Source organism: Megalops cyprinoides, chromosome 3 (genome assembly GCF_013368585.1).
Source record: "Megalops cyprinoides isolate fMegCyp1 chromosome 3, fMegCyp1.pri, whole genome shotgun sequence".
In the NCBI taxonomy this organism is placed as follows: domain Eukaryota; kingdom Metazoa; phylum Chordata; class Actinopteri; order Elopiformes; family Megalopidae; genus Megalops; species Megalops cyprinoides.
Genome location: NC_050585.1, coordinates 47,446,628 through 47,473,168, shown reverse-complemented (window position 1 = coordinate 47,473,168; position 26,541 = coordinate 47,446,628). Strand labels below are relative to the sequence as shown.

Genomic DNA, 26,541 nt, shown 5'->3' with positions numbered 1-26,541 from the left:
AACAATTTAAATACACCAGACCAGTTTTCTTGATATTTCTTTGATATTTTATCTTTTTAATACATTTTGAACTTGCCCATGTATTTGTTTTACTTGCATTCTTTTTTGTATGTGCAGCCACATTGTATTTCAGAAAAGAACTTTACAAATGAAATGTATTTTCTAAAATTATAACAGGTCCAAGCTTATCTTCTCTTAAAACATCAAATCATATTCACTGCTCCATATCATTGTGGCTCACAACTGAGAGTCCCAAACATACCTTCTCTTCAAACTGCAAATCAAGTTTATTGGTTTGATCATGCATATTTGAAACAGCATTATATTTTGTGTGAAGCAAATCTTTTCCATACATTCTGGAAAAGGTTGCAATTATAAATTACCCCTGAGGGTGCATACTACTAAATGCACTATAATGATTCAATCATTATTTGTGCACATTATACAAGATTATTTGTAATTCAGGTGAAAGGATTGTACTTGACACAGACATATAAACAAAACACAAACTGCATGCCTTCATTTAATATCTCTTTCCACAGTGCACTACACATTTCTTCTTCAATTACATGATGGAAAATGTTGAAACAACTACAAATATTAATGGTTACTGAAGACTGTTGACATCTGAATATTTAAATATTATATTAAATAATATATTGACATCTTAATTATGAATGCATGTATGTGTTAAAAAAGTACAGTGCATGTTTTTATTCAGTATAAAAACAATCTGCTATAATATATTTTTTTAATTAAAGGAAGCAAGTTTATGTTGAATTGGTATTGATGTTGGAGAATTGTGGTTTTGAGGGAGAATACATCACATTTTTTCACATAAAATTCATTAGGGAATATGCATACCTCAATGAACATTAAAAAATATTGAACAACTGATGTCTTTGTTTTGTTTAGCATAACAAATCAAACATTTGAATACTGTTGGTTGTGTCTGAAGTGGTAAAAATTAAAGATCTACAGCTTACTGTGAAAACGACAATGAAAAATAGACAGAGATAGGCAGTGACAATAGAGAATTATCCAACAGGGGTACAGTAATTTGACAGGGTAAAGGACTCCCTGTATAATTTTCAATGAAAATTCTGTCTATGTCTCTATTCACTGACTGTTTTAAGGACAGATATAGCATTTACAGTTTCACGTAGAAGAAAGGTACAAACATCTAGAACAGTAATACAGCTGCGGACATCTTTCGTGTTTCCCTTTTATCACTGTTATTTAAAATATTATTTCAAATATTTTTTTTTAAATATCCATACTCCTACCTATATTTTTCCAAATTCTTGAAGAAAAAATTGCAATTTTTATTCTCTTTTTAACTCTACATAGATCCATTGATCTTATTTATGCAATGACACTAGTGCCTGACTCATTGCTGTTTAAAACAAACATCCTTAACATTTTTGCTGTATTCTAAAAAAAACAACCTAAAAACACAAGTTCCTGGTCTCATCAACTTTGACAGGCCATCAAGAGCATTTTTTATTAAACTCTTACTTTTGTTATAATTCTTGCAGTTTTCCAATGACACTTTTATGGACCAAACCTATTTTTGGGTCCAAGGTACCATACTGGTATGGCATCAGTCATAGAACAGGACTGAACCAATGGCTGCCACCTTAGTAAATATAAAGTGAAAATACAGATGACATTGTGTTCACCTTATTCAGTGTGCCCATCATATTAGCCAATCAACAAGCATACATACACATATGTTTTATTTAGAAGCAATACTTGAAAATGTCATCTTTTTGAAAGCAATTTCTGTCAGGATCTGAGACACAAAGAATCTTACACAAATGTGCAGACACACAATTGTTCAAAACAAGACACAGATTAATACAACTGAGTAATACTATTGCTAGCTAGCTACAGCCATTCATTGAACTACTTTGTGAGATCTGAATCCTCATTCCACTGAAACTATTAAACTGCTCTCTAAAACAGTATATATTAAAAATAACTGAAAATGTTTCTGTTGCCAAGCAACATTCCCTTTAAGGACTCAATTCTTGGGACTGTCAAATTCACACACATCAAGGACACAGGCACAGATGTTCTTTCACAGACATTCTGTCATGACCAGATTCAGCTCCTGCATTTCTTCTGTCCTCTGTCTAGAGGGTTTTGGTCAGTAACAACAGGCTCCGGTGCTGTCTGCATGGATGTTCTGGTTTACATCACGAGCCTTCGAGGATGTTCATAACAAGCCAGCAAATCAGAAACCTTGTAGCAGGATTTTTTCAGTCCAGAACACACTATTTGGTCTATTTGTTAAAAATTCTGTAGTTTTATTATTACCAGATACTCAGCTCCGGTTTACTTCTGTCATACATTTTGGAAGTTCCCGAGTGTCAGAAGAGGTCCTGGTGGTGTCTGTGTACTTGTGACTGTACTGAGAAGAAGTACAATGGAACTGGAAGCTATCGGTTCCACTGCCAGAGCTGCAGAAAAATGAAAATGATGCTGACTGTGCTGTGACCTGTCAATTTTCCATGGAGCAGAATGCAGAAACTGATTTTATACAAAACTAAAAAAAAAAAAAAAATGGTATTTTCAGCCTAGCTGTATTTATAATAACTTCAACAATATGAAACAGTGTCTTTTTGCCTTGACAGATTCATACAGTAATTTGGACAACTTTGTCACCTCAGGCATAAGACTCTGATTGGTTGAGACCTCCAAATGTGATGGGTCAATAATGAATAGCCAAAAAAACATGTTATTTCAAATAAAGGGTGTCAACCTCCATTCTTGATTCAAACTATATGTTTTGTAACATTTCATCCTGTCTTTAAACCAGCTAACTAGTTTGCAACTACAAAGAAAATGGATATTGAAAACCCATCTAGCCATATAGCTAATATGGATAGGTTATGATGGAATTAGCTTTGGACTAAAAATACTGACAATAGGCAAAATAAGATCCCATACAGTGTCACTGGGTTTCGAAGAGGGTCAGGTGTGTATGCTTGTAAGCACCATTATATGCTCCTTTCACTTTAAAGAGGACTGCTTTGGCAGCAGAAAATAACACACCTTATTCTCTTTTGCTTTCATTTTAAGAAGGTATATTTTACAGTCTGCTCATTTTAAGAATGTTTTGTGAGCACGCAGTGCAAGGTTGAAGCAGTTTTGTGAATGAAATGACACCCTTGCATCATGATATGGAAAACAAGATTAACTAGGCATTACAAGCAACATTTAAGGGTGCAAATCAAAGAAATACTGCTGAATATTTAGTGAGATAACTTTTATAGAAAAGTTCAAAACCAATTTATCAACAACTTCTTGAAAGACTGTAAATAGAACAAATTCATAAAAACCGATGTGTAGATATATTTAACTTGGGTTTTTTTTACAGTTTCTCACTGATTCTTCTGCAATGACTTGTTTTATTCACTTTTTTGTAATGTGCCTTTTCTGCTTGAAGTTGCAATGTGGTTCTGATTATCATGTTGTTACAAAAATTGTGTGTATATTTTTAATATTTTATCAAAAAACACTTTAACTGTATGTTGTAGTAAAGACCACTTAAAAGTAAACAGGTACACAAACACTTCCCCATAAAAGGCAAAACATCCTTTAATTCTAATTCTATTAAGGATATTGGTACAACATCATGAGCATAAGACTAAAATCCTCTCATACTGAAGGCCAATACTACTTCAGAATATCCTAGCTGTAGGCTCTTCATCATGAAAAGCACTTTCACCATTCAGAGACTGAAATTAAACCAATAAGAGCCCAGTGTTTGAGATTAGAAAAGGTGAAACAACTTGTTCAAGCCTCCTTATTGAGTTGGGTCAAAAGAAAATACACAATTTTCTCAAATTCTTATATTCATGAAACTGGGATTAACATACTAATTTAAATGTACTGGTATCTCCTTCTGGTGAATGGGAATTTGGAAAATCCCACACTAGTCGCCACGTTCGTTTCTACAAAATACATCCCACAAGTGGAGCTCTTTTTGAGATGAGGGGCTCTTTTGTTGTCTATGCCTGCTCTGGACCACGCCCCTTACAGAATGTTCAGAGCAAATCAGAACACTTGCAGCTTCGACAATGAATATTGTCAATTACACGCGCCGAACTGGTACATTTCCATTGATCATTGTGACGCTCGTCCGTCATACTCATAAACTATATGCGTGACGGAAGTAAACGCACAGTGAACAATCTCCTTAACGTAGAAAATCTCTGATAGGGACCTGTGAATCTGCGACGAATCGCGGCGGCATGACAGTTTGGAGCCAGCTACTCCAGGTCTAAGGCATTTATCAATGGAAACAGCTGGACCAAGTATCTCTTACTACTACTACTACTACTACTACTACTACTACTACTACTACTAATAATAATAATAATAATAATATCAGTACAAAATATGTTCGCTAAACACGCTACCATACCTTATTTATCGTTTCTATAGTAATATTTTTAGATATTTTTTTCAAGACCTCCATAGTATTCCACTCAAAAATCGAAATGAACTTTTGCTAACAGCTGTTGTCCACCCTATGAGCCAATCAGAAACACACAGGGAAAATACAAAAGTCGTATTCTTTTTTCCATATTATTCTCTAATATACATTTGCATTTTCACGAAAGCCACGTTAGCTACACCAGTGTGGAAAAAAACAATTATGAATCTGTGTGTAACTCTGAAAACCACACTCTCAGACTAATAAAGTTTTCATTGAGAAGTGTGTCTCTCTAATATGGCGGTCGCATACCTACACACCCATGCGACATCATAACCTATTACTAATCTCCATTTGGTGAAAGAGGTCTGCAACGCAATTTGCGTAAGTGCACCGTACCAAAGACGGTCTAAAATCGCTGATACTCCTCAGCCTCTAAATCAGCAAAACAGCTGCCATACAAATTCCGCAACAGAGCATTCACTGTGCTAGGCTCTGCGGTGTCAAATAAGGATAGATCTATGCGCTCCTCGACGATAAGGGGCTCGGAATAGGGCGGAGTGTCTCAGCTCCCAACGACGGAGTAAACGCCGAGCGACAGCTTTTGGTCGCACTGTGTTCGTCGTGAAACTACGTCCGGGTTGAAACGAACGTAAACATGCCCGAGATAAGAGGTAAGTTTTCACAAAGCAGTGCAATTGCACATTCATGAAATTACCGTCTCGTTTTACGAGTGCATGTGTAAACTTAGTGGATTATAGCATGCATAGCATATATTACCATAAGATGGTAATATATTTTGCAACGACCCTTCAGAAAATTGGTGAAATTCTTTCGCAGTAGAGTAGTTACCATTAGCTTGCTAGCTAGACTAGCAATCGAACATACTGTCACGCAGTTACCGACACCCAAACAAGTTAACTACTAAGTAAACTGTAACTAACCCTAAAACGGTGTTATCTGTTTAGATATTCGTCTATTTATTATCTAGTAAAGGTTTGCTATATGCACATTGACGAAATGCTAGCTATGTCGGACTGTAATCGTTTAGGTACCTAGCTAAGCGAATGTCAAGCTGAGTTCGCTAGCTAGCCAGGTTGCTATAAAATGTTAGGCAGTGACAAAAGAGCTTCAACTACCTTACAGCACATGCTAGAACATCTTGATACTAACTAAATGTTATAAACTCTACATAGCTATACAGTCTCATTTTCTTCTGAGTAAAAAAGTTTTTGCAAGAGCTTAAAACAGTAACGGGTGTTTGCTAGCTAACACAGTCTGTAGGTCACACGTATAACATTACATTACATTACAGTAGGTCACACGTATTACATTAGTATTATCAGACGTCTTTAGTCAGAAGAAGTGGCAGCAAAGCGTGGTTTCTTATTTTACAGTTAACAGGCCCTGTATCACATTGTACGCACCGCAGTTCAGCAGCAAGCATCGTAAAGGTCTAGCCCGATAGCTACGGATGACAACCACTTTTCATAGCTGTGTTTGCAGTTGCTGACAAGACAGGTAGCTAGCAAGATAGGTGGCCTCTGCTGTGATAACATCAGAAACGCGCGTCTGTTTGGAGGGGGCTCAGCAGCTTGGCTGCATGAAATGTTTTTGATGGCAGATTGGTTTGATGGCAGATTTCGAAGCTACTAGAATCTAAAAATGTTACTTTTAGGCCGTTTGCAAGCAATATTAGATTGCGTTAATTATAAAAGGACAGAACTGATTGCAAAGGGCACATTCAGGCATGCTTGTGTGTTGTATGAATGTTGCACAAAAGGCTTTCATTTAACTAATGCAAAAGAAATAAACCAAATTCCTTATGGAAAGTCTCATGTTTTACGGCCCATCTTTGTGCTTGATCGGTTCGCAAAGCATTGAACATTGTCGGGCAGGAAGTGGCATGCACTGATCCAATCTTTTGGCCGCCCTGCCAAGTGCAAATCCGTCCGTCTGAAAACGACACCAGTGACCATCTGTTCACTGCAGTAGATTAGCTATATTAGGGTTCTGTCGTGACGCTTGGTGTGAAGGATGAAGTAGTCAAGGTCATTTCTTTAGATTGGACAACAGCAGAGGTCAAGAAATGTTTTTCTTATTGTAAGGCCATTCAGTATGAAATCCATCCCCAGTAGAACTTAATTCTCTTGATTATTGTGGAGAATTTCCACACACGTTTGCCTGCCGAGTAGGTGGTTTTAGTGTGCAGAAACTGGAGACAGTAGAGTACTGCAGGAGACAGTAGAGGTCAAAGATCTTCAATCGATCTCAGCCCTAAAAGATTGCCACATTTCACCTTGATCGCAGTAGAATTAAAATTTTTGTACACTTTTAAAGTTAATAAACAAGGTGAGCGTCATTAATGGAAATTTTCTGGCTTCGGATAGCAGTGAGTTCAACACTCACTCAGCAGCTTTCCAGGGGTCAGGTGCGGAGTGATTATGTTTAACTCTAGACAAACTCAAACCTTCTACGTTAGATTACATTAAATGTGTTTAGCAAATGCTCTTATCCAGAGTGACCTCCAGCGCACCTCTTTTAAAATGTAATGGGGAGATCAGTGTGCCAGACTCCAAAGTTCAGCCCCTTCAGAGTTAACATTTGCTGTTAATATTGCTGTACCATTTTTTCCACATGTGGAATCATACAAATAATATGCAGTTAGAACCATAAAAAATTATCCAAGTAATAAAATGTACCACCTGTTCTTGCATAAAAACCATTTACCGTATACAAAAACAAGGCATATCCCTGTTTACAGTAAATATTTTGTCCATTAGGTTATGCAGGAAAATAGCATGTTTTTACAGCCATTCTGGATTTGGCAAAAAAAGCCTTAGACGTCATTTTTTCTGTGTCATTGGATTGGTACTGCATCTCATATGATGATTTGTGATACGAAGCCACATTTTGGTAGCCATATCAGACTGTGTGTAAACCACTTGCAGAGACAACTCAAGCATAGGTCCATTTCAGAGTTTACACATTTATAACCCTTCTTTATATTGCTACATAAAACATTAGCTCTCTGTCTATATTGATATATAAACAATATGGCTGCTGTGATACGGTCATATTTACAGATTACTGTAACAGATAGATTATGCTAGCGTAATATGATATTCATCAACTGATGCACATTCTTTATATGATGAACTACAAGGTAGTTGGTCACATGGGTAGATTGATGTGTTCCATGGCCACTATTCATCACTGCCTGCATTTATGCATCTTATGATTTATTTTACTGATCTACTCCTGCTTTTGTACAAATTTACCCTTTATTTTCAGAAAAGGAAAAGGTTAGTTTGGTTGTAAATGATTGGTCCTCATCATTATGTGTGGTGCATTTTCCCCAGAGGACACCTTTGATGTCAAAGACCTGGCTGAGTATGCCAAGAAGCAGAAATGGTGGAACCGAGTCTTCGGGAAAAATGACTCTGGGCCAGCTGCAGAGAAGTATTCAGTGGCCACACAGCTTATAATTGGAGGAGTGACAGGCTGGTGTGTGAGCTTAATTTCCTTAATTTAGCATTAATTTTAAGTGGAAAAGTAAAATATTCTGAATTGTGATGAAGCTGAGAAAACAAATCTCTCTTGTTTTTTACCCGGAACAGGTGTGCAGGGATTCTGTTTCAGAAAGTTGGGAAGCTGGCTGCTTCAGCAGTGGGTGGAGGCTTCTTTCTGTTACAGGTAATAGCCCACTGTACTTTTGACCCTAGTATATGCGATGATATTCTAACTGCAAAACTAGTTAATTTTCCCTCGTTGTACTCAAAAGGACATATTATGTCTTCAGTCAATGGATTGGGCTCATTCTTATGTATATATAACATTTTCTTAAGCATTGAAAAGCAGTGCCAACTCGACCAAGTTACTTCTGCATACAAAGATGTACCTGAGAAGTGCAATTCACATCAATACCAGGACATGTGAAACATATCTTAACTATGAAATTCAAAAGGCAGAATTTATAATTGTATATTTGCTTAGGCAGTGCCCTTATCTAGGGTGATTCACTTGGCTCACTGTTTTACATATTATCAATTTGCATGGCTCTGTATGTTACTGAAGTTATTGAAGGCAAGCACCTTGCTCATTGGTAAAACAGCAGTGTCCTGCATTGGGTTTAAACTTGCAGATCTATGTTGGCAGGCTCAGTTTCCGGATAATCATGACCATAATGCCAGATATTCAGTCAGTGGTGAGTGATTAAGATATGTGTTTCAGATCGCTAACCACACAGGGTACATCAAAATTGACTGGAAAAGAGTGGAGCGTGATGTGAACAAGGCAAAGAAGCAGCTGAAGCTTACTACAGAAAAGCCCCCGAAAGAAGTACGGACAAAGGTAGAAGAGGTAAAGGACTGACTTCTGACTTCCCACATGAAAACAAATCTTAGCACCAACGCTATATGCGTAGACAAATATGGTCACTTTATGTATTTGCGGTCTGACAGTGTTCATAACATTACATTCATATTCACATTACATATTCAGTAAAGTGTCTCAAGCTCATTAATTTCACTCTAGTGCTGAAACTGCCCAGTTTCAGGATTTTCATATATTACACTCTTTGTAATCATAACAAAGCAATATGAGACTATAATGCTAAACACCAACTCACCAGCACATAGGGGAATTTATGTGCATGTTTAAATTGTATATGTGGAATTTGAAAGTCTGTTCTCTTTTCCAGGTGCAAACATTTGTGAAGAAGAACATTGTTCTCACTGGAGGCTTTGCAGGGGGATTTCTGATTGGTCTGGCATCTTAGGAATTTTTAATTTTTTTTTTCTTTAATATTTTTTTCTCAGTTTTCTTAGAGGCTGCATATTATAAATGCAAATTATCATTTATATAGAGATTTAAAACTAAGTCTTGCTGCATCTTGTATTGGACCGTACTCCAAGCACTTGCTGTACAACGTAGAATTTTGGAAATTAGTTCAGGTGAGAGCCAAACATTTATGTTCAGGCTTCAGCATGGCCACAATATCTGTATTTTCAGCAGCATATTCTGTAAAGCTTATTTGCACTGTACGAAGTTACAAGTATGATATGCCAAAATAACATTTATCAGGGTGTGTGTGAACGTACTTATAGTGACTGGAAGCGATTGATATTTTGCCCTACATTTTTTCCTTGCCGCTGCAGGATGGCACTGACCATTTCTGTTGCTGAGAAGTATGGGTGTTGCTTACTGTATTCAAGGGTACTTTTATTTAAATATTGAGGTAATGTTGGTTTAACCCCCATTATTTTCATTAGTTTGGCGAAGATACCAAAGTAAAGTGGAAGTTCCAGAGACCTTAAATTTCATGTTAAATTTAAACAGAGCTGTTTTATTGCTCTAGTTATGATTGTCTCCATGTACTGGCATTTGAATGTATACTTGTTCAAGTTGGCCTTGTTGTCTTAGATGTTTTATTGGACCTACCAAAGCCTAGGCATTGCTGGAAGTCAAATGAACATTATTTGAGTTGATTTCTTGATAGTTCTTGTACTGCAATAAGAGTGTACATAATTGGTCAGTCAGAATGGATGCTAGTTTAGATTACATTTGGGTTAAAAAGAGCCCCCTTTCTACGACCTGAAGTTTAAAATGCAATGTTTTAATCAATGTATGCATGTATGTACCTTGAGGCTTTGTGAGAAAAATGTTTTCTTCTGTTGCAAGAATAATCTGGTTTTATGCCCAGGGCATCCCCTTTAATAATGGAAATGTAAAGCTCTGCTAAGCACAACAGAGACGTGACAATTTAAATCGTGTTGAATAAAAAAATCATAAATGCTTCATAGCTACGAATAACGGAGGCTTGTATCAAAATGCACTTCAAAATATTTTATTGAAGAGAAAATCACTCCATTTTAAAGTGTTCATGTTTCACGTTTCAGTTACATCGTCGACTTTTTGTTACAGATCTGATTAATGTTCTGTTTGTGAGAAATAAAATCTCTAAACATCTCTCTGTTTAAAAAAACATTTGTTGTACGGGATAACTGCACTTAATCAAGTACGATATGTGACTCTGCGGAGCTGGGGTGAATGGTGGAAACGACTGGATGAAATTCAATAATCGACGTAATGGAACTGGAATTGATTATTAGTGTAAATGGATCTTTTTGAATACATTTGCAAGGAGCTGATCCCAGCGAATATGCTAGCGTCATTTACGCAGAGAAAACTACACAGCTGTCTTACGGAATTCCACATTGAATAATTGACGCGTGTGTTAAATATAATATGAACAGCTCTCTTGAGTTGCGCAAATTCACGTTTTCCTCTCCGTTTCTGTCTTCTGATCTTTTGCAAAACCGGAGCAGCAGACCGACTCCTCTCCAGCGTGGGCCGCACAGCACCGCCGCATCTCTCGTATCACATCCTCGCATCGGCTCTCGATGTACTTGTTAGCTGTATGGGCGAGGGACAGATGACGTGAAAATGCACGCATGAAAAAAAAAAAAACGCTGACCTGAAAAGTTTAACAGCTCATTACCCACTGCAGTCAACGAGCTAGCTCGGTAAATAAGGGATGGTGCAAACATATGATGCCAGGTACCTACATAGACTGTCACGTAACCAACTAGCAGCAAATTAACACACATCAGCAAGCTACGTTAGTTGGCGAAACCAACTTAGATCGAGTGTAGCAGTTCTAGTATTAAGCCATAGAACCTTAGTTACCTTGTAAACATTTCTGTATTGCACATGCTTGCTTCTGACAGGGATCTTTTTGGGACATTTTGTAGTGGTGGTGCAGAAAATGACTGTAAGACGGTTCGCCAGACGCAATTACTTCGTTCGAAACCTTACATATATATCGTTCTCATGTAGTGGCTCTACACCGTACCATCCAGTCAGTAGTTTTCAGTGTCACATTGCAATGCAAAAAGTGTGAGAATGATCGGTGCACACACAAACGTTGTCCGACCGGGAAACAAAAGGCTAACTCCCAATATCAATACTCACTACAATAAGCATGTCGTCAGTGGTTGTCATTTGGATTGACAAAGACATCTATACAATTGCACATTGTATTGTCTGTGGAGAATCTGATGAAATAGTCGTCAGTAAATCAGTAGACAAAGCAATATATTGAACCAATAAAGATAGGTGTTGCACAACGGAATCATTTAGTGTAGCAACGGAAACGCTGAGGAAAACAAAATAACCAGATAGGTGGGGACTGGTTAGAAGTATGCAGTTTTCACTTTTTAAGAAGCTAAATGGCTAGCTAGTTAATGTTGGATAGACAACTAGTTAGATAGCTAGCAAACATAATTTAAGTTTTAAACATACTTTTGTAAAACCTCTACAATGGCAGTTAGCGCAGTTCATCTGGAATCGGACGCCTTTTTGGTTTGTATGAATCACGCATTAAGCACAGAGAAAGAAGAAGTAATGGGACTTTGCATTGGAGAAGTGAGTAGACTTGCAATGAGCTACTTACTGTACTTACTATGAGCTGTCTGTGTCGTTGCACCGTTGATTGTCATAAACAGGTCAATTTAATTTGTCATAGTGAATTACTTATTTGTAGTAGTGAAGTGTCGTTGGCTAATGCATATTGAATTCTGTTTTGGCAAGGAGGTTAGCTAAGCTAATAGCTAATAGGAACGTCAGCCAGTTGGCAAACTAGCTAAACGTCATTGTTCTGTCAGTTTGTACCTAGCTAGCGAACGTAAATAGCCAAATGCATTTATTAAATTTGTGCTACAGAGTATTTAGCCCGTCGATTGTATTTACATTGGTAACAGCACTGGATTTAAATATGCCAACAGGTGGATACTAACCGCATTGTTCACATTCACTCGGTGATCATCTTACGCCGATCAGACAAGAGGAAAGACCGCGTGGAAATATCACCTGAGCAGCTTTCTGCAGCTTCCACCGAAGCGGAGATATCCTTTAGCTGGCGACATGTTTTGAACAATTTTCTGTCTGATCCCTGTGTTAACTACCATAGCTTGCTGTGTATGATTTCGGCCCCATTGTATAGTGTGTAAATTGAGTTACCTTTTCTTTTCATGTAATGTTCTATGACTGTGACTGTGACGGAAATAGTGACAAGTATAGACAAGTAAACTGATATCTGTGAGGTGTCTAAAGCTCTTAGAAGGATGTTCAACAAAAGGGGTATGATGATATAAGTAAGACATACGACATTTGAATGCTGTTGTCATACTTTCTAAATGAATGTGTATTCCTCCCTAATAAGAACCACAGATTGGCTGAAATGACAGGGCGTCCCATGAGAGTAGTTGGGTGGTACCATTCTCATCCCCACATCACTGTGTGGCCATCACATGTTGGTAAGTCCCCTGTTCAGCCTAGTAACAATCACCTTAACAACGCTACAAACAGTAGAGACAACACCCAGAGTTCATAAGTGTGTACAGGTAATGAATCAAGGAACAACATTTGATTGATATGAAATGCATGGTGCAAGAAGATTGCAAATGTTAGCGTTTCCTCTTTAGATTACTTTAGATTTCTTTTTCAGGAACATTCCGAGCCGGCTGACCAAAACACCACAATTAGGAACCCTGTCCACAGCAGCCCGCTTTCACATTTGCTGAAAACGCTGTCTTGCTCTGTGTTTCTTTTGCTGCGTTTGTAGTGGTGTAACGTCCTTGCTGCTCTAGCTTGCTGCTGTAGGTACCGACAAGGGACAAGAAAGGGGGTTTCAGAGGGGTTTCCACCGGACAGTATGGGTCATGGACTTGTGCTGGAGCCATGACTGGATGAAGGATGTTTTGAGTTGTATTTCAGCCTGACCATGAGTCAGCAGCATCAGCGGGCCCAGCACACAGAGTTAGTTAGAGCAGATTTTTATATCATAAACTAGCACATTTGCTTGTTTCAGTGTTTACGTCTCACTGACTGGGTACCAGATGGGAGAAACCCCCCTATTCCAGTATGATGGGTTCTGACTAGACCACATTTCTGTCTTTCACATCACAAAAGCCACACTGGAAATGGCCTCAGTGATTTTTGGACTGAGAGTTATCCCTGAGACTATTGGGTGCTGCGAGGGCAGTGCTGGTCTGAGACAGTCCTTTCTTTGCCCATAGAAAACAATGACTTGGTTAGCTGTTCTGCTGCTGAAGTGTACAGCATATGCCTGTAGGAGAAATTACATGCTGAGAAAAGTGATGTGATGACAAAGTTGTGCTCTGTAAAGGCTTAATGACTCAGACCTTTCTCATATAAGGGTGAAAAAGCTAGGCAATCGCCACGTGCCTTTTGAATCAAATATACAGCATTGTAGTGTACGCTTGGAGTGGGACACATGGAGACTGAAATATAAACCTATACATTTGGTTGTGCTTCATACAGTCTGTCTTTGTGGAAAAACACTGACCACATCTGTCCCAAAACTCTGATGACCACACTGTCATTTAAAAGCTCATTGAATGTGCAGACTGATAAGAGACGGCAGTGGGGGGAAAAACACATTTCTCTCGCTTACTGCTGTGATATTAGCTTCCACCAGTGATACCTTGTGCTTTGTTGTGTAACCACTGTGTTTTAACATTCTGAAGCATGGCTTATTACACTGCCTTTGTCAGGACCATGTGTATGCTGAGATATTGGTTATCTCATGCACATGCACAAATGTGTTGTGTAATCTGTGATGACCGATTCCCCAAAGAGGACGGAGGTCTAAAAGCTGGGGAATAAAGCCACCAGCCCCTGTTTCACCCACATGAGTTATTCACGATTGCCTTCACGATTTATGTGTTGTTGGGATAACTTGCTTTCTTTTTTTGATGGGGCAACTTTACCAATATTCAAGTGTTATTGTTCTGCTTTTATTGTAAAAGGGAAATAACATCTGTAACCCGAGGGAGCAATTAATAAGTATTATTACAACATAAGGTGAACTAGGTCAGTAACACTTTGAGGCATGCTTTCTGACACCCTCAGAGGTAAAACTGACATTTTCCATTGTTTCAAGGGAAGAAAAACTTCAGAAAATGTCTTGCGCTGCTGAGTAGCTCAGTGGTTTAGGTGCTACCATGAGCGCAAGCTGAATTCTGTGGTCTGGGTTTGATCATAGCCATGTCATCAGCAAACAATGACTAGAAACCCACAGCGATGCCACAGATTGGCTTTTTGTCCATGGGCAGGATTGTGTGTGTCTGTGTGTGTCTGTGTGTGTCTGTGTGTGTCTGTGTGTGTCTGTGTGTGTGTGTCTGTGTCTGTGTCTGTGTGTGTGTGTGTGTGTCTGTGTGTGTGTGTATGTGTATGTGTATGTGTATGTGTATGTGTGTGTCTGTGTCTGTGTCTGTGTCTGTGTCTGTGTCTGTGTCTGTGTCTGTCTGTGTCTGTGTGTGTGTGTGTGTGTGTGTGTGAGAGATTGCTTGTCCCACCATTCTCGGACACCTTGCAATTCATCAAGCACTTATGAGCTGCTCGAATGACATCAGCAGAGTAGAGCCTATCCTTCAGTGAGCACCCACTCCACTGTAATGCGGGTTGTGAAAAATGTTTATTGGCTACATGCGAGTGTCTCGGAAGACTGCATTTGTCTCGTCCCAGCACTCCTGTGGGAGTGCAGAGGTTGTCACAGTGAGACAAAGCATACAAGTGGTGATTACAAAATAGGTTTGCATAAAAGGGGAAAAGCATTAAAAAAAAGAATGTGTCCTAGAGAGGAACATTTTGGGACCTTATCATAATTAGACTTCTTTCCACAGATGTAAGAACTCAAGCTATGTATCAGATGATGGATCAAGGCTTTGTGGGGTTGATATTCTCCTGCTTCATTGAGGATAAAAACACAAAGGTCAGTTCTATGGAAAACAGAGTTACTTTTGTTGTTATTATAATTATTTACATTTCTTATCCAGAGTGAATGTCTTGTCCAGAGTGACTTACAAGGTCATTATGAAAAAGCAGGCCTATATAAAGAGCAGCAAAAATAAGGACATAGGCACAGAACAGCAGGGAATATCTCAGCTGATTAAGTGTCAAGATTCAGTCTAAATAATACCCCAACTGTCACTAGCATTCACATAGTACCTAAGATTGAGCCATAAGAGTAACATTACTATACATCAGAAACTTACTCTGAGTGTAGGTGATCAGGTATTGGGAGCTAAGCATACCGACAGGTGGAATAGAAAGTACATTGCTTATCTTTGTCTTTCATTTGTTAAGTATTAGGCTTATGATTAAACATCCGAGTTGTTCGTGGCCATGCGTTATGTTGCTTTTTTAAAATCAGTCATTATATTCAGCACGATATTAGAGTGAATGATGTGATTATGTCTGTCCCTCTACCTCTTTAGACCGGTCGAGTCCTCTACACATGCTTCCAGTCAGTACAAGCTCAGAAGGGCTCTGAGTAAGTGTGCAGAGTCACTCTGAATGTTTGACTGTTGCATAACATGGCATCTAAATGAGGCCTGAATGACAGTGTTACTCTATTTTCTTCATACGGTGATAGTTGTGTGTGTATGTGTAGTATTCATGAATAAAAATGTTGGACTTTCCAGTTGCACGGTACTTTGTTTAACCCTGCACCATGTCTGGAGTGTATTCGCAGAAGTACCAGTAGTTTTACTCACTAAAACTACTGGCGCTTGCTGTTTATTTTCTTTGCAGACACCCTTATGCAGGCAGATTTACACAGCTTACACTTGATATAGGGTCTGTTTATACAGATGGGTGTTAACTGAAGCGATTCAGGTTGATAACAACCTTCTGGTAAAAAAAAAAAAACAAAAAAAACAATAAAACAAAACCAGTCATCCTTACTACTACTTGGCACTGCTCCATGTTGTTTGATGCAGCTAAATGAGCTGTGCTAAGCTTAGGTGACGGCAGTGATGGAAAAGCTGGTGGTGTGAAGCTCTTCATGTTTTGTGTTGATAAGATATGAGAGAATTGAGATCCCAATCCATGTGGTGCCACATGAAGCCATCGGAAAAGTGTGCCTGGAATCTGCCGTCGAGCTTCCCAAAATCCTCTGCCAGGAGGAGCAAGACACCTATCGGAGAATCCACAGGTATGATTTCACTGCAGAATTTTGCGTCTTTGGCAAGGAGCTCTTTCTGGATTCTTCCCGAATTGCAGCTCTGAAGTGAACACTCCCTGATTCTCTATTTCTTAGCTCTGTGTCTGCAGCCTTTTTGATGTGTTCGGATATGCAGGCATGGCAAGGTGCAGTGGTCTCGTTGCATCATGAGCGCTTACATAATCATTTAAGAGGCAAGAGGTTTAAAAAAGATATGATGTAAAAACATGTTGAGGTATCGAGGGAGAGAACACTCACTGGCATCATGATTAAGTTATGTATAATGGCTTAGAGGTTACTGAGATTTAACTGCAGTGCATTGTCTTTATTCAATTTCTACTTTCAGTCTGACTCATCTTGATCCGATTACGAAGATACACAATGGTTCAGGTACTCACCACTTCGTAGTTCACAATTATCTTCTACACTATCAGTTTTACATTTATAGACACTGCCCTGGCAAAGTGCAGATCCAACATCTGATGGCTGTTTACATATTAATATCAATTATTGAACGTTATTTTCCTTATATTGCTCAGCATGTTGATGATTAATAAACAAAGAATCAAATGCTAGACTCTTCAAGTCACATAGTGGGGATAAACAGTTGAAAAAAGGGGCAAACTCTCTTATATACAGTACCAGTCAAAAGTTTGGACACAACTGTTATGCTTTATTTTTACTGTTTTCCACATTTTGTAATAATAGTAAAGACATCAAAACTATGAAATAACACAAATAAAATTATGCAGTGACCAAACAGCAACTATCTTATATTTTAGATTCTTCAAAGTAGCCAAAAATATTTTTATAAAAATAATACATTTTTTTGGAAGGATATTCATACACAGGCATCAACTTCATTGTTTATATTTGTCTAAGCAACAAATTTCAACCTTGAAATCGGATGTCTTTGAATGCATGTTTCCCATTATCTGTACTGTACTGTACACAGTCCTGCTGAATGGCAGCCACTGTGTCTCATTCCTCTGGCTGTGTTTCCTCTCCCCTGTCCGGCGTGCGTGCCGGCGGGCCCGCAGTGTTCACCAAAAACCTGTGCAGTCAGATGTCGGCGGTGAGCGGGCCGCTGCTGCAGTGGCTGGAGGACCGGCTGGAGCAGAACAAGCAGAGCATCAGCGAGCTGCAGCAGGAGAAGGAGAGGCTGACGCAGGAGCTGGCGGCCATGTGCGGCACCACCCTCTGACGCGCGCCCGCACGCGCCCGCACACGCCCGCCCGGGGGTCACCTGACCGCCCAGGCGTCCGAGCTTCCTCGTTCTTCCCAGCCCGCGCGCGTACTTCCCTGTCGTCCGACCGGTCTCCTCCGCACATACCTCGGCATTGTATTGCAGTCTGAGCTGCTGCTGAGCTTTCTGAAGTATGCACCCTGTGGTCATGCCTAGAGGGAAGCTGCCGTAGCTCCCTCACAACTCTGTTCCTCTGGCCCTGACCTGCTTAATCTTAGTGTACTGTTTATTTTCCCCTGACCTTGTCCATCAAAAGTAGAGACTTACCCCCAGCTCCTTGTTTGAGGGCATGATGATGAACAAAATTCTGCCCTGATTCCGACTCCTCATGCTTTGTGTACTTGCTGATATGGTGGGCCCAGTCGATCCATGTGATTTACAGACCACTGAATCTGCAGTTTTTCCACAGCACGATTCCCCACAATTTTTCACAATGTGATGCCCTCAAACACAGACTCTGTACCACACCTCCTTTATTCTTGTGCCTTGGAAATATCTGTTTGACCACAGGCGTCAGTTGAGAGGAGGTGCTGTGCAGATTTTTTAATGTGCATGTGGATGCATTGGTGTAGTCATTAGTTCCTACTGTCAGCCCATCCGGGATATGTAAAGGTCAGAGGGAATTCACAGTCTGCTCTGAACCAAAGCCAATGAACAAACAGATTGTTACAGTAGGTTTTTCTCCATGAAAACTGTTCCAGGTGCCCGCACTGATCTACTCACTAATATTCTCTCAGTAAGGACAATGTAGAAATTGTGTAGAGGCTCCTAGTGGCTGAGAAAAAAATGGTACTCCTATTTGTACTTCTAGAGGTGTTTTGTCTCAAATCTGTGTGATATTTTAGCACCCCCTTGTGGTCAGCTGTGCTAATTTTTACTGCCCCCTCATCATAAATGGTTAGCTTAACTCCTAGCCCTGTAACACACAGGGCTGGTTGAGGTTGTTCAGCATAAACACATATGTACAATGTGAAAGGATAGTATTGCCTCAGGTATGTGCTTAGAATTATTTTCTGAATTTTATTTTGTTTATTTTATTTGAGCCTTTTTTACTCGTCAGTTTATATGACAGTGCTACTTTGCCATGGCTTCCTGACGCATATAATGTCAAAATTTTATTTTATACAAGACTCTCAATCTATATGACCACAGCCTGAATTTTTAAGTTGTTGTATTGATGTCTAGCAGTCAAAGAATCAGAACACCTTAGTCAAAGGGTTGGTGTTCTGAGCATAGTACATAAGATAGTGGGTATTTAAGGATATTCTAATAGAATGACAGAGGACATGGGTCATTTTGTGTGTTGTACTATTTCATGGAAAGAAGGGGGATTTTATTGCACATTATCATTCACTGAAATCTGTAGGAAATATACTGTGTTGTTAGTTGTGCCATAATGAAATGTTTAAACTTGAGAATGTCAAGGCACGGGTGCATTAGGGGTCCTTTCATGTGGTACAGGGGATGACTTAACCATGGGAAATGTAATTGATGCTTGGATTACAGTACTGTTTTATGTAGGAGAAATTAAATCACACTTGTCTTCAACTGTGCATAGTTTTGCTTTCACTTCAACAGTGCCTCGGTCAGATCCTACTCGAGTCTACCGTGACTCTGTGTCAGTACACTGCAGGCCTCTCAGGTCTGTGTTCTCTGACACAGACACAGCCTATAAGAATCATCACTAAAGATACAAAAAGATACATTGTGAGATGAAAAGGCTTGAGGTTCTCCCTTTGGTTTGCGTGCCACATTATGATTGAAAATGACTGGTTCTATATGAGGATAGACTAGTCCCAGGTTTGCGTTCCTGAAATATATCCTCGCTGGTAACACTGAATCTCAGTCTACTTTTCCTGAAGGATTAACCCTAAAATGAAGACACTCAAGGCTGGGCTGTCTGTGCTGCATACGTTTAAACATAGTCCCTTCAATATTATCTGTGTTCAAAGTAAGAAAATGTTCAAATGAATTTTTATTGTTTTGCTCAAGTATTCCTGTAACTGGTTTGTATTAAATGTGAGCTGGACCGCTTTTGAATGTACTGTAAGCACATCCATGTATATTCATCTCTGCATATATATAAAACAGGCCACCTACATACGAATGTTATCTTAGGTCACGTCCAGTGTGGTTTCCACTTGGATATGAGGCAGGTTTCCGTCATTATCAGATTTGAAACACAGCAGTAATACTTGGAATCTGCTAAATTAACAGTTGGATTGCTTTTGCTTATTTACACGTGAACATTATTATTGTTACGAAACCGAACAATTCCTACTCCTGGGGTAATCTGCTTGTGTAAATTGCCACTTCGGCTGCAGATTCTAATTCAAACTGAATTCAAACTCCCATAGCGCAGAGGGCCCTGCGCAAGGAGCGATTCTAGTAAGACGAAGCATTTTGGCAGGTTCCGGGTGACGGTACAGCAAAGCGGAGAGCCACACCGAAGATGTCTGGGAGGAACGCAGAGAGAAACCGCATCGTTACACGTTTATCCTCGTGAAGGGAGGGGGGGGAAACCTGTTCAGAACCACAAAGAGCTCACGTGATCCCTCACAGACATGACAAGTCATGGGGAACAGATGTGAGACATGAGGACATACGGCTTGTGTCCGGGCTCTCTCTGTGTGAGCTGTGCCACATGATGAAGAAGTGGTCTTAAAAAAGAAAAGAAGAAAGAAAAAGAAAACGTACATGTGAGCCGTGCTTTAAAATGATTATCTCAGTGAATATCTCCCTCAGAGTTGCCATAGGAACCATGCTGCCCAGCCTCTCTGCTCCCCCTGTTCAATATTCTGGCTGAGTCATAGGACTGCTTTCCTTGCGTGGGGAGCGAGAGAGCAATTTCCTAAGAGACAGCTCTTCATTATGGAAGAATTGAATGATATCCTGCAACACTGAACACACTTGAAACATTGAAATCTCGCAGAGGCGAGACAGAGGAGGAATATATTGGAAATGAAGTCGAGACAGGAGGCTCCAAAAATTCTGCTCCGTCGGGTTTTCTTCAAGGCAGCGGCTGTTATTTGAAACAATAGGATGCAACAGCGCTACTGCTTTTTAATTTTGAAATGCCGCAGAATTGCACAGCACTCGAGTCAGTGGATGATGGAGATACATAAACCGTTAAAAACTTCGCTCATGCCCTCTGAAATTAAATGATGTGTAATATGAATATGAATGCATTAATCCAAGGGATACGTCTTTGATGCACCTTTTTTGTTTCCCATGCCACCCCCTTGACTCTAAGTGTATAGGAAAATAATGATTCATTTTCCCTTCCAGACATAAAATACCAGAAACAGAAAAACATGCCACAGGGGGCTTCATACAATAGCATAAGGATTCTGCAGTTTTTGGCGATATTTTTAACATCCTTGCACTTGACTGACTGCACTGAGGCACAGAATTCTCTTTGCAGCAAATGCAGCATACATTTTCATAGGCTTTTTTTGTGAGAAAGGTCAAAAAAATCCTTCCTTTTGGGAGTCATATGGCCAGCCTCTGGAGGAAGGGCAAGATTGCGTTTACCATTACTATTGAGCGAAGGAAAAAAAAAATGGCCTGACACATCAGACTTTGATTGTCAGCCATGACTTGTGCCGAGTTTATCGTAATCGACTGAATCTGAATTATTTTCGGCACCCTAGCTGGAAGAAAATGTTCCAGCTGTCCTGAAAATGACTAACTGCATACTGCACGTGCTCAGTGTGAGGAGGGTATTTAATGCAAAGCAAGAACGGTGTGATGAATCTTGCTGCATCGCACAAGTCAGAGTGGTAGAATTCCCTGTTGTAAACCATCAGCCAACCCCCCTCCCCCTGTTCTCATAGGCCTCTCAGCTGAGCCTGTACTATGCTAGCTCTCAAATGTGAATATGTTCAGATTCAGGCAGCCATTCATAATTTCGCAGCACCCCCATGGGCCATTCCTTATTTCCCTTGGCTGATTCTACACCATCAGCAGTAATTGTTAATTTCCCTCATGATCAAAGTTTCTGTCTCTTTGCAGCTCCAATCTGCTGTATGCCCTACACTCAGGAAAGCCTGCAGGCATGTTGTTAACTTCATTTAGACGGGATTCCCTCCACACACTGTGGGACTTGAGCGAGGAAAATCTCCCTGAGACACAGGTTACGATAAAACCACAGCCTAACACTGCAACTCTAGTTTGCTCTCAGGAAAGAATATTATTTTTCCTTTCTATTATTAATAAGGCAAAAGTTGTTCTGTCGATTAATAATGGAATATATAGTAATAAACTTTGCTTGTACAGCACTTTTTATACAAGGTGCTTAAGGCACATCGGTTATGTTAAATTTTGCATGTTAACAACATCAATAGTTTAACCATAAAAGAAATGGAAAGCATATACTACTACCTCATGGAATGCAGATCATTGAGTTATTTTCCAGAAAAACCATCACTGCAAGTGAAAACAATTTCGAATAATTTTATAGTTTGTCCCATTGTAAAGGAGCCAGTGGAACTCTGCCCGTTTCTTGTGTGAGGAGCAAAGAATGACGTGGTCATCTGAGCTCTGGGAAGATAGTGATTTTCAAACACTGACTGACTGTCTGATAGCCCAACACAAAAGCTGACTTCAACCAAGAAGCTGAGACTGATCTCGGCGAAATGTTTGAAATCTCAACACTTCACAACAGCTGCCTGCTGCCATCAGACTATGGTTGCCGCATGATAGTGTTTTGCTTGTTGATGTTGTTTTTCATGGACAAAGACCAAAAGACACATATGGACAGACACAAAGAGATCAGTTTATGAACAGCAAAACAGTTAAGGGGCCGAGTCAAGCTGATCCAGCCAATAATATGTCTCTGAGTAAGCTGGAGGTGTCACAGAGGAATCATTAAAGGTGTCCTTTATGTACTGTTTTCATCTCATCATTCTTGTGGTGCACCTTTTCCCTGGCTGGATGGCAGTTTTTTTCAAGGATTCTGCATCAAGGTTGCTCATCTGAATAAGCCAGGGACTTTACTACATGTATATATGTATGCTGTAGTCAATACAACATGAACTATTCAGCATATATGAATTAATGATTACAACAGCAAGTCATTGTGTGTTTTTAAATAGTGGAAATACAGCATCAAAGCAGGATTTTTAAATCATCATCAATATAATATTCCAGAATTGAGTATAGTAATGTAATCAGTGTCAAGCTATAAACAGGGCAGACAGAAAACATACCTTTAAACTGATAATGATCCTGAAACTAATGATCCATTTTGTGATCAACAAGCTTGCCAGTTTCAGTGGGGTGAAACTGATTCCTTTTTTTTAATTGTGTCCTTTCCGTAGAATGATTTATAACAAAGAGACTCAGTTACTCTAAGTCATTTTGATTACAAAAAAGATAGCGGAGATTGTTTTTGTCAACATCAACTGCTGTGTCCCTTGTTTAAACTGGTATCTTGGTAAACACACGAAACAATCAGGAACAAACGGTTTCAGGAACGCTGTCACTGGTGGCAGTGTAGCATAGTGGTTAAGGAGCAGGATTCGTAACCGAAAGGTTGCCGGTTCGATCCCCGCTGCTGCTGTACCCTTGGGCAAGGTACTTAACCGACAATTGCCTCAGTAAATATCCAGCTGTATAAATGGATAACATTGTAAAGAACCTGCAACCTATGTAAGTCGCTTTGGATGAAAGTGTCTGCCAAATGAATAAATGTAAATAACGGTAGGCTCCGTGTGCCTCCAGTTTGTATCTGGATGCAATACCTGTTTGCCGCTTCCAAGGGCAATAACGCTGTGAAAATATACACCAAGACAAGCAAGTGTCAAATTACAGGGGACGAATGGCGGAGGTGTCCCTGAACACACCAAGCCGCAAGTGAGGCGGGACCGACCTGGTCTCCGTGGTGCAATCTTTGCCCTCTAGGGGGCATGCATCATCAGTAGCATTTCGCTCCACGCTGACCACGAATATTCACTGTGACCCTGAGCTGCGGCAGCCGAAAACCAGCTGAACTAGCTGTTTCTTCTGCAAATACATGGGGATAAGGGCTGTTCTGGTGGAAAAAGGCCACAGAATCTTACAAATCAGGCCCTACTTTACAAACACCGAACCGAATGCTTTGTCCTTGCATTACAGATACCTGTTATATCTACGGTGCTTCCCTCCTACCTGAGTGAACAAATCTTCTACGCCACGAGTAGTTAGTCTATTATTCTGTTAAGTGTATGACTAGAAAATCATTGCTTCGTTGTGTTTCTTCTTCTTAGAACCAGCTTGCTCGCTCACTGCTAATAATTGGCATTTTCTCATGTGTACTTTTGTGTTAGGTTTAAAGTTTTATGATTAAATGATTTTGCCCTCATTTTCGTCATCACTGCTATCAATGGCTATCATCGGTTCTGATTTCAGCCATAATCCAAGGTCATCCCCATCACTATGCATCACTCCTTTGACCGAAGCTACACATGGCAACATGGCAACGTTGCCACATGTAGTTTGCTGTGAAGTGCCATATTCCTTTCTGGCCATAAACCTACCTCTGTCTGTCAGTATTGCCCTTGTATTCATGTATAAGTAAGCATATGCCACTGTCATTGTTTCTTCAGAGAGATTTTTTGATGTTGTGTAACGATTCGTGTGTTTTGTGCCGTGTACACATTCCATTCATGTAAAGGATCAGATGTCTGTAATGCAGCATTTCAAGGTGCTCAGTCCTGTCTATGGTCAAATTTGTGCTCCAAATATCTGTGCTCCACTAGGGGGCAGTACAAGATAGCTTTTTTGGTTGTCTGGTACTGTAAAGCAGCTATTTCTCGTATAATATTTAACACACTATCTATTTCAGGTTTATTTTGGCAGGAAAAGTCAGGGAACTTGTTAATTATTTGATCAAAGATTAGGCCCATGCAACTCACCTTAGATCTCACATAATTTATTATGTTTTCTCTCTGCATTACATTAAGCAGGAAAAAAAATGTGTTGACTTGCAAACGGAAAAGCTGAAGTTATCAACATCAAACAAGCACCAACGTGTGAGTCCCGCTGTGTTGTCGAGTCATTCAGGCCTTCAGTTAGAAGGGTCCTGCCATGCGTTTGACACACGCAGGCTAGACAGGAGACCTGACATTGTATCGAAATGGCTACGCATCCGAGAACAAAGGAACAGAGAAGCTGTATGTGCATGTGAATGGGTGCTCATTATATATCATTTTTTTCCTCTTTGTTGGGTTAATTGAACCTGTCAGACATACACGTTTTGGGTGCCACAGTGGCTCAGGTCTGTGTTATTTTCATTCAGGGTCATTTACCATCAACATTTGCCTATTTCCGCTATAAACGCCCCTGAAGAAGGCAGGACCTGAGGCCACTGCTGTCCTCATGAGCTGGCAGGTTTCATCCACCAATATGAAATGAATCTTTAAAAAGTTTTGAGCGACTGCTTAGCCTAGCTGATTGCTGACCTGCTCCTGCTCGGATCATTGAGCCTACTCAGCACGTAGCTTCCAAAGAGTGTATTTTCCATTTCTGGGAAATTTTACTCTCCCAGGCTTTCCAGCAGCATCTGAGCCCTCTCTCTGCATGGAGTCTGCCCTGGGTGTAACATTCCATGATTCAGGCATGTGCACCAAAAGCATAGGCACGGCGTCCTTACTTACAGGAGGCACTGCATCAAAACTGCACATAATGATAGCAGTTACAAAAAATGGTCACAATGAGTGGAGCATTTAGACCCTAGCCAGCACTCCTGCTACTTATGCTAATGCTAATACTGTTACCCAGGCACGACCAGTATGGATGCCTTAAATATTTTTTTTGTCTTTGTTTTTGTGCATGAAACAAACCAAAGGGAGTATGAGGAGGGTAGTGCTCCTTACTGTCTGAAAGGTCCTCCCGCACATCATTTCTGTGTTTATTACTCTTGGCAGAAGGGCACCTTTTATTGAATGTGAAAAAGTGCCGAGTGAAAACTGCTAGCCTCTATAAATCAGATGTTGGGGGGGGGGGCTGTAGAGGGCAGTGTAGCGTGTGGGATGATGTGAGTGGAGTGTGGAAGGTGGAGAGTGGAGGGTGGTGGGAGGGGGGAGGGAAGGGGGGGGTTGCTTCTGCTGCTGAGTACAGTGGTTATATTTCTGGCCCAGGAGTCAGGTCTAGATGAACAATCGCCGTCCGGGTGCTGACAGTGTGTAATTGCCACCTCGAAATGAATGGAGAAGGCCTGGACATTGTTCTCCTGCGCACACGGCTCTCAGAGCGTTTCATGGAAAACAAATCACAGGGGCAGGCAATAAAACGAGGACTGAATTAAGGTGTCGGAAGCAGAGTATGCAAACATTCCTCGCTGTGCTCGTGATTATCTTAATAACCTGCTGCAGATGGGGAGACTGGACGATGACGAAAACATCAGCCATGACTCACCAGGCGCGAGCGACCCCACGCTGGTAGGTGACCAGCAGAGCTACCCTTCATCCCTGGGCCCCCATCTCCGGTGGCCCTGCCTGCGGGGACGTTACAAAATGATAAGGGGGGCTGTTTTAGCTGCTCTGACTTTGGACCGCGCGTATCACCCTGAAGGCATCTCAACCGACAACCCCAAGCAAAGAGTGGTGACAAAGAGCTCAACCCGAACTCTGACCTTTTCCTGACTCCTCGTGTTTGAATTTATCGATCTGTGTTCACGTACATCTGGCTGAAGGGCTTTCAAAAATATTTCAGCCCGTATCTCTCCTCCAACAAAGACCTTCATCTTTCAAAGACCTTGCCGTCTCGTGGCTTCAAACCCATCAGCCCCAAAGTGTTTATGTCTTTGATTTCACACAGGATTTATAGTTCTATTAA

The 26,541-nt window shown here is 40.3% G+C and overlaps 3 protein-coding genes across 3 annotated transcripts; 2 read left to right on the top strand and 1 right to left on the bottom strand.

The window, feature by feature from the left end:
• The first annotated feature begins 4,821 nt into the window (after window positions 1-4,821).
• fundc2 (fun14 domain containing 2) lies at window positions 4,822-10,289 on the top strand. The gene is made up of 5 exons (XM_036524276.1): window positions 4,822-5,121; window positions 7,810-7,954; window positions 8,068-8,143; window positions 8,681-8,809; window positions 9,150-10,289. The coding sequence occupies exons 1-5, from the start codon at window positions 5,106-5,108 to the stop codon at window positions 9,225-9,227; spliced, it is 444 nt and encodes a 147-aa protein (XP_036380169.1). The 5' UTR covers window positions 4,822-5,105; the 3' UTR covers window positions 9,228-10,289.
• A 386-nt stretch (window positions 10,290-10,675) lies between these two features.
• On the bottom strand, window positions 10,676-11,354 carry cmc4 (C-x(9)-C motif containing 4 homolog (S. cerevisiae)). The gene is made up of 2 exons (XM_036524277.1): window positions 11,138-11,354; window positions 10,676-10,864 (listed from the first exon to the last, which is right to left on the bottom strand). The coding sequence occupies exons 1-2, from the start codon at window positions 11,193-11,195 to the stop codon at window positions 10,725-10,727; spliced, it is 198 nt and encodes a 65-aa protein (XP_036380170.1). The 5' UTR covers window positions 11,196-11,354; the 3' UTR covers window positions 10,676-10,724.
• A 250-nt stretch (window positions 11,355-11,604) lies between these two features.
• On the top strand, window positions 11,605-19,256 carry brcc3 (BRCA1/BRCA2-containing complex, subunit 3). Its single transcript, XM_036524573.1, has 8 exons — window positions 11,605-11,875; window positions 12,235-12,354; window positions 12,678-12,765; window positions 15,157-15,245; window positions 15,751-15,806; window positions 16,338-16,469; window positions 16,825-16,868; window positions 17,519-19,256. Exons 1-8 carry the CDS (start codon window positions 11,771-11,773, stop codon window positions 17,680-17,682), a joined length of 798 nt encoding a protein of 265 aa, XP_036380466.1. The 5' UTR covers window positions 11,605-11,770; the 3' UTR covers window positions 17,683-19,256.
• The last annotated feature ends 7,285 nt before the right edge of the window (window positions 19,257-26,541 follow it).